Source organism: Muntiacus reevesi, chromosome 9 (genome assembly GCF_963930625.1).
Source record: "Muntiacus reevesi chromosome 9, mMunRee1.1, whole genome shotgun sequence".
Lineage (NCBI taxonomy): Eukaryota > Metazoa > Chordata > Mammalia > Artiodactyla > Cervidae > Muntiacus > Muntiacus reevesi.
In genome coordinates, this window is record NC_089257.1 from 81,585,277 (window position 1) to 81,594,350 (window position 9,074).

The window sequence follows — 9,074 nt, forward strand, 5'->3', positions numbered from 1 at the left end:
CAGCAGTCTTGATCCCAGCTTCTGCTTCATCCACCATGGCATTTCACATGATATAGTCTGCATATAAGTTAAATAAGCAGGGTGAAAATATATAGCCTTGATGTACTCTTTCCCAATTTTGAGCCAGTCCATTATCCCATGTGCAGTTCTAACTGTTGCTTCTTGACTTACATACACATTTATCAGAAGGCAGGTAAGATGGTCTGGTATTCCCATTTCTTTAAGAATTTTCCAAAGTTTGTTGTGATCCACACAGTCAAAGGTTTTGGTGTAGTCAATGAAACAGAAGTAGATGTTTCTCTGGAATTCTCTTGCTTTTTCTATGATCCAGCGGATATTGGCAATTTGATCTCTGGTTCTTCTGCCTTTTCTAAAACCAGCTTGAACATCTGGACATTCATGGTTCATGTATTGCTGAAGCCTGGCTTGGAGAATATTGAGCATTACTTTACTAGTGTGTGAAATGAGTGCAATTGTGCAGTAATTTGAGCATTCTTTGGGATTGGAATGAAAACTGACCTTTTCCAGTCCTGTGGCCACTGCTGAGTTTTCCAAATTTGCTGGCATATTGAGTGCAGCACCTTCACAGCATCATCTTTCAGGATTTGAAATAGCTTAACTGGAATTCCATCACCTCCACTAGCTTTGTTTGTAGTGATGCTTCCTAGGGCCCACTTGACTTCACATTCCAGGATGTCTGGCTCTAAGTGAGTGACCACACCTTTGTGGTTATCAGTGTCATTAAGACCTTTTTTGTATAGTTCTTCTGTGTATTCTTGCCAACTCTTTTTAATCACTTCTGCTCACATTATGTCCTTAACATTTCTATTCCTTTTTGTGCCCATCTTCACATGAAATATTCCCTTGGTATCTCAAACTTTCTTGAAGAGATCTCTAGTCTTTCCCATTCTATTGTTTTCCTGTATTTCTTTGCATAGTTCCTTTTAAAAGGCTTTCTTCTCTCTCCTTGTTATTCTCTGGAACTCTTCATTCAGTTGGATTATCTTTCCCTTTCTCCTTTGCCTTTCACTGTTGCTCTAGCTTAATATATCTCTTTCTCTATTGTAGTGACTGCTTTTATCATTAGATAATGGACAGTGAGGGGCAGGAAATTTTAAAGGGAATGTTTTTAAAAATTAAAATATTATTAGATTTATTGATTTCAAAATAAATTTTAAAGTTCATTGCATTTTTTCTTTTTCCAGCTTTATTTTGAAATATAATTGAAATTTAACATTGTATAAATTTAAGGTGTACAAAAGTGTATATGATACACATATATATTATAGATTTGTATGCAAATATATTGCAAAAACATAGCTAATACCTCCATCAGACCATATAATTGCTAATTCTTCCTTGTGGTGAGAGCATTTTGAATTTACATTCTTAGCAACCTTCAAATATATATTACATTTTATTAATTGCAATCATGATGCTGTATACTAGATTGCTAGAACTTGTTTGGACATCATTATTACTATCAGCAATATTAATAATTTCTATCCTTTAGTGAGCCCTTTCTATAAGTCTGACACAGTCGTAAATGCTTAACAACTTATTTAATTTTCTTAATCTATGAGGTAGGTGGCATTTTTTTGTTTTATGGAGAAAATTTAAGTAATTTGCCTAAGATCATACTATAATTAACACTCTTATTAATACTCCTATTAATACTCTTATTAATACCAAGAGGAAGAACTGGAATTAACACCCACTGCCACCATTATTATATCAGCAAGAGAAAAACTGATTAAAAGAAGGGAGGTTTTACAAATTCAGAAGAAAGTAACCATTTCATTGAGCTTGTGAAAAGAAAAAGCAAAAGATTACATCAGAGACATAAATCTCTCATTGAAAAACTATTAAGCAATTTTTATGAAAGCCTTAAATAAAAAATGCTTAATGTACATTTAATTAGTGGGTAATTATGAGCATTATTATTTGGGTTTCTGTGGGGACTCAGATGTAAAGGATCCACCCACAATGCAGCAGACCTCGGTTCCGCCTGCAATGAGGGACACCTGGATTCGATCCCTGGGTCAGGAAGATCCCCTGGAGAAAGGCATGGCAACCCACTCCAATATTCTTGCCTGGAGAATCCCATGGACAGAGAAGCCTGACAGGCTACAGTCCATGGGGTCGCAAACAGTCAGACACGACTGAGTGACATTGCACAGCACAGCACGTGAGCATTATTTATTGAGCAATCATTCTCAAGTAAAATTATCAACGTTTATGTTTCAGTGGATAATACTTTGTCCAGTCAACCCATTTCCTGAGCTTTAATAACGTGCAATCTCCTGGTATTGTCTTAGACCCATAAAGCAGGAGCACCAATAGGTTTCATTCTTATCTCTTTTCTAAAACTCAAAAGCTAAGAAGCTAAATGACCTGCTCAAGTGAAATAGTTAATTAGTTTTATATCTGAGACTAGAAATTGACTCAATGTTTTTTTGTTGCTTGTGTTTTGCTATGCTGAAATAGCATGTTTTGCTTTCATGGATTCTATGTGGAATTTGAGATATAGACCCTACTTAACATTCTGAAAGTGAGGAGATTTTTTTGCACAAGTGTCATGTAAGTTGATTTAACAAGGATGCAGCCACTCTCATATAAATAGAAAGAATGCTTTCATAGTTTTATTTATTATGCATGCACACTCCAGTGAGGCTTTGCCATCAAACCTTTCTTATAGCTCACATGTGGCCATGCACTTCACAATGACCCCATTTTGTACAAGTTGAAATATATGTAACATTCTCCAATATGTTGATTAATAGATTTTATTAGCACCTTAGCTGTAAAAATTTTCAAAGGAAAGAAGATCTGCTGCTTTGAGTGTATGTATGTGTGGTTTACAAAACACAGATTTCTTCAGTTCTTAAATATGTCTGGAAAATAAACAAAGGCTATCCTGTAATAAAAATCACACCCAGAATTCTGTTACATTCAGTCTGGCCAGAGAGGCTAGCTTGACAGAAGGATGATTCCAAAAATTGGTTGGTACACTGTATTATTAATCTATCATTATGGTTTTAATTAAGGCCAATCATTATTTTAATAGAGATAACACATAAAAGCACCTCTTTCCCCTAATCCCTAACTCAATAACTTTAAACAATTTTCTATCATCTTTTAGAGCCCCAGTATCATCTGCAACACTGGGATAAACAATAGCACATACTACATAGGAATGTTGTGAAGATCAAATAAGATAGTCTGTATAAAGGGCTTGTTACAGTACTCGGCATATAGTAAGCATTCATTAGAAATCAATCATGATGATGATATGTCCCAAGACTTCTGGCTTGAATAACCATTACAGAAAATCTAAGAATGATCCTTAGTTTGTGAATTTATGGAGCTATCAAAACTACTTCACAAAAATCCATCCAAATTAGTGAGTTTAGTCAAGCAGCCACCCCAATACATTAACTACATGCAATCTTTTGTCTCAAGATAGAAGTCATGTACAAATCTTTGCAACCCTATGGAATGTAGACTGCCAGGCTCCTTTGTCCATGAGATTCTCCAGGCAAGAATACTGGAAGAGGTTGTCATTTCCTCCTCCAGGGGATCTTCCCAACCCAGGGATCAAACCAGCATCTCTTATGTCTCCTGCATTGGCAGGAAGGTTCTTTCTCAGTAGCGCTACCTGGGAATCCCTGACCAGAGTAATGAAAGATGCCTCTTCTTTACTGAGTTTGATGTGAGAATCTCAGTTCAAACAAATCCAGAATTTAAGCCTGCTCATTGTAAAATCAATTAAAGATCCATACATATATAATATCTTATGATTAAATTTAAAAATTTATTTCATTGAATTATGAATTCTAGTTGCCACAAACTTTTGCTAATTATTTTTATTTCATTTCCTGAATTTTGCACTATAGAAATTATTTTATTCTCATACCTGGAATTTGGGATATTTTCCATCAGTGTCTCATTGTTGAAAGTCACACTTAGATACATTTGTTTTAGATATACTTGATTGATGTTATATATATATTTGATTAGATATATTTGTTCAATGTGACATGGCCTTTTAAACACACTATTCCATATACACTTCTGCCCTCAGCATATCTTTTGAGAACCCCAGACAACCTCTTGCTTCCTAAACACAAGGAAAGTTCTCATCAGAAACAGGATTGATATTGCATTCATTTGTCTTAACATACCTAAAAAATGAGTTTATCCTAGCTCAGACAAAGTCAAAATAATTCTGTCCATTTAATGCTTCTCCTTTTCACAGGTGGGAAAATCACCAGTGCTCAGTCAGCCCTCCACACTCTCTCCATGTCCTCATCAGTAACGTTGCTTTTGGCATTGATGATTCCTTCAACCCCTTGGTGAAAGCTTCAGACTTAATTTGATTTTCTTCGCTTTAGCTTGATAACTACAGTGAATAGAGTAGTAATGTAACTGGAAACTCAGGACCTTGAGATGAGTGTTAAAAACTTGGAACTATACATGGTGCACTTACAGGAGATTGAGGGGATATTACTTATCCATCAGGTTTTTTCTTTCTTTCTTTTATTTTTTTTTTTTTTGGTTTTTGTAAATGGAGAGGACAGTTCTTGGTCCAATAAAAATATGCAGATTGTATGTAATGAAATTTTGTAAATAAAAGTAATTTCTGTCAAATGTATTCTTTACTTTTTTAGTATGTTGGAATTTGATTTTATATCTGATGACTCTGAGTGTGCGCCATCCATTTGTTAAGTAAGTGGTCTCTAGCAGATCTGTTTCAAACACAAACACAAAACAGAATGAAAAATTCACTTAATACTCCAAGTCTACTGTTTTAAATTTTTCCTTCATCTGACTATATCAATCGACAAGCCAGCAGGAAATATGAAAAAATACTTCAATTGTGTGGTCAATTATAGGATAGTACACAAAAATTTTCCCACAAAAATACTGAATGATTGCATTATGAAATAGCAAAATTTGTCAAATGCTATTCTATATGCATCCCTAGAGCCAGTTATTAGGGTAGGGAGTAAGCCATTCATATTAGTGCAAGGTAAATAGAAAGTGAGTCCAAATGAACTGAAGTGCTATTGTTTTCATCAAGTACTATGTTATCTAGCTGAAAATATAATAAATGTTTATTTTTAATAACAAAAGATAATTTAAAGTCACTATATATACATGTATAGATGATCACTAAAGGCTGCAGATACTGACATGCTGCCAAGGGTGCTAATTTGAAAATGAGTAAAAGACAGAGCTTTCCATTTCCCCACCTATTGCCAAAAAAGGTGTTGAATTAGGCCCAAGGTTTTCTTCTAACTGCAAATAACTTCAAGGACAATGAAACTTTGTTCTACAAGTAGTTTTACATACAGATAGTCTATGGATTAAAATGGTGAAGCATAACAAATGTTGATTTTTTTAAAACAATTTCATGCATTACAAGCCATTAATAAAATCTTACTGGCTATTAAAATAGAGGACCTCTTGGATAAATTAATTTTTTTTAACTAAGCTGTGTGTGAAAACATGACCTCAGTACAGGGGCCCAGCTATTTCTTCCAGCCATCTACCGCTTGAGAGGTTATACCCGTTTACTATTTGAGGATCAACTTGAACATAAGTGATCTTTGGTAGCTGTTGGAAAATGAGGTGAAAGTGTTACATGTGATAATTTCTTACAGACATTCTAACAAATACGAGAATAGCCAGAGTTCACATTAGACCCAAAGAGATGCTTGAAGGGATAGTTATTGCAAAGTCATATGCCAAAACAATAGCCTGGAGATACTACCACTTTACAGGTGTTGTTAATATGATAACAAAAGGTTGATTCCTTTCTCTTTCTTTGTAAATTCTAAACCTGTTAATGCTCACATTTTTAATAGTGAGCAAAATGAAGCAGTATTGAGCTCAAATTGCTAGTTTTAGAGGTTAATCCTTATAGAATCAGAAGAAAGATTAGAGTTTCTGTTCTGAACATCCTCAGAGTGGTTTCAGAGACACAGGACCACTCTTGTATTGGTTAATCCCTCTCTCTGAGGGGAATTATTTCCAAAACACCCATAAACAAACAAGGAGTGATTAAGAAGACTCTTTTGGTTAATAGATTATTGTAGTATATTACCACAAGTGGTAGATATCAAAGCCTGTGAAAAAGGACAACCAAGTGGCCTTCCTTGAGCACCTCCTTTGAAGCAGGAGAGACTGGAATTTGCATATAGAGAGAATGCTAATTGTTTAGCAGGCAAATAGGAGCTCTCTCAAGTATGACATAGCTTGCAGAAGCAGATTGTACATCCAAAAAATGCAGCAAAAATATTAAAGAATGGGCAATAACTTTTACTTCATATTTGATAAATCAAATCATTTTCTTCATTTTCCATGGTGTTTCAAATGAGACAATGGACTTTAAGAACTGAATCATAAAACAAAGCCCACTGAAATATAATGTCAGTATATGGAAAATTCAATCTAACCATTATTTCTGACTAGCTGATAGATGGTGTATATCTGACAGAATACTTAAATGTAGAATGTCTAAAGTATTAAAGAAATCAGTGATATGGAATGGTTTCACTCAATATTCACAGAATATGTGTTTTGCATCATGAAGCTATTAAAAAACAGGTTTTAAATGTTTACGTACTTATGTATTACATACTGTTACTTTGTAGAAAGCAGAACATCATTCCTTATCAAGGTACATTATACTCAATGAGCTTTTTCTTGGATGGAATAGTAACCACGCAGTCTTAAATTACTAGAGACTGTATTTTTGTATAATGTCAGTTGAACTATGAATAAAAAAGACTCCCCATTATTGAAATTTTCATGAAACTGAATGTTTTGCATACCCAAATGAAGGTACTGTGGACCCCATGTCAAACCATTAAATATATTGTATACAATCTGTATATAAACTATATATAATGGTATATACCATGTGGAAGGCACAGTCAGATAATAGTTCTGTGTACTGTTCTTGTAACATTAGATCTTTTTAATAAATAATTCTCTTTTTATTGACTTTTATCTTCTCTCCTGTCAGCTACATGAATAACATTATTTATTTTATGCAGACCACACTATGGTCATTATTATGGTGGTGCTTTCACACTGAAAATATCATTATGTTAGGACTTTGCATGCTGTGATTATCTTAAATTGAAAAATCTTTATAGAGGTCCTTAATAGTTCCAACTTGAAAACTGGAAGCTATGTCAAAGAATAAACCAAACAAAGCAGAAGTACAAATGAGATAAACTCAGACTTAAACTCTTGATTTATTTCTTCTCAAGAAGACTTCATTAAATGCATTTTGTAAAGAGTTTGTTAAATACACATTTCTGCTTTTTTAAAGAACATTATATCCCAATCTGGCCTTCATTCAATAGTAAAGTTCAACAGTAAAGAATCTGCCTGCAATGCAAGAGACCCAGGTTCAATCCCTGGGTTGAGAAGATCCCCTGGAGAAGGGCATGGCAACCCACTCCAATACTCTTGCCTAGAGAATCCCATGGACAGAGGAACCTGGTGGGTTGCAGTCCACAGGATTGCAGAACGGGACAGAACTGAAGCGACTAAGCAGCAGCATATCCAAATCTATACCAGGCACAATTCTCAAAGAGAGCTTTTATGCTCCCTTTTTTGTGCTTCCTTAGTACCAGGTATACATCTCTTTATACCAATAGTTACATGATGTTCAATGATTTGTATGTAAATGTTCCTTCTCCACTAACTAGGTTATGAAATCCTCCAAAGGAGACTAAATTATGCTCATTTTTGGATTTCTCTCACTAGTGTCCAATATAATACCTAGCACATATCAAGTGAGTAATTGATTGGATTAAGTTCCATGCTCAACTTTAAACTTTGCTTAGAACAAGCTTCCAAAAGCCTGAGCAGTCATCCAAATCACCTGGGAACTCAAATCCTAGAGACTGATTCAGTAGGTCAGAGACAAGGGAATGCTTATTTTCAAAATCTTATCAAACACAGAATGATACAGTTCTATTGAAGAGAATTTGGCAATAACTAGTAAAATTTTATATGGATTTACCATTTGACCTAGCAATCTCATGTCTAGGGATCTATTTTTAAAATAGACTACAAAAATATGCAATTTTAGGTGAATAAACAAGGCGCAGAATGATGAACATAGACTCTGTTCTGGAAGAAGTGGAAAAAAATACAAGCATATATTTGCTAATATTCTCTAAAAGAAATAATGGAAGAATGAAGTAAAAATTAATAAAAATTGTTACTTTCTAAGGAAGGGGAGAATGGGATATGGGCACAAATATGCAAGTAAGCACTTTCTCAATGTATTTATTTCATAGTTTTAAGTTTGGAACTATACAAATGTTTTATATTAATTTAAAAATCAAACAAAAAGGAAAAAACAAAGTAAACTCCAAAATATAAGAATAAATGGAAAATAATTAAACTAATTATATATCAATTCTATGATCAAAAACTTAAAAATTTTTCTTTGTAGGAGAATTACAACTACACAGGTAAGTATTTCAATCAGTATTTAAACAGTATGGGATCATCATGTCCCATGTCATGTCTCTAACATGATATATACAAGGACAAAACACACACACATAAATCTTAATCTACAATCATTGGTCTTCTTGTAAGTAGCATAATTAGTATAATTGTTTATGAACTAGCCAAGATATACATTTAATGTTAAAATTATTAAAAGATTATACTTTCAGAATGAGAGTAGAAATACATACATAAGATAAAACCTGTAATTTTTGACTTAGAAATATCAGTATGAATTCACAGTTTATTTAACATTTTTCTTTAAAATGACCTGCTTATTATCCTTGTTCACTATAAAGGTTTACAAGACCAATGACCACCTGTAGTGGACAAATAATATAAATAATGAATAAAAAATGCACAACTTGTGGTCTCCAAATTCTGTTCACCATTAAAAGAAATTTTCTTGGAAAAATAGCTGATTAAGGTCTCAGTAGAATGTGTACAAGATGAGATTGGGACTCCTTATCATTTCTATAGAGACTATCATTTAAGTGGAGACAATCACATTCCATTAGAAAAGAGGGGGTAAC

At 33.8% G+C, this 9,074-nt stretch overlaps 1 protein-coding gene across 1 annotated transcript in view; it reads left to right on the forward strand.

The window, feature by feature from the left end:
• Positions 1–4,489, forward strand: part of CNTN5 (contactin 5) — a 1,527,443-nt gene extending 1,522,954 nt beyond the window's left edge. Inside the window, exon 25 of the mRNA XM_065944251.1 lies at positions 4,259–4,489. Coding sequence (XP_065800323.1) covers positions 4,259–4,359 — 101 coding nt within the window. The 3' untranslated portion in view covers positions 4,360–4,489. The remainder of the gene's footprint in view (positions 1–4,258) is intronic.
• The last annotated feature ends 4,585 nt before the right edge of the window (positions 4,490–9,074 follow it).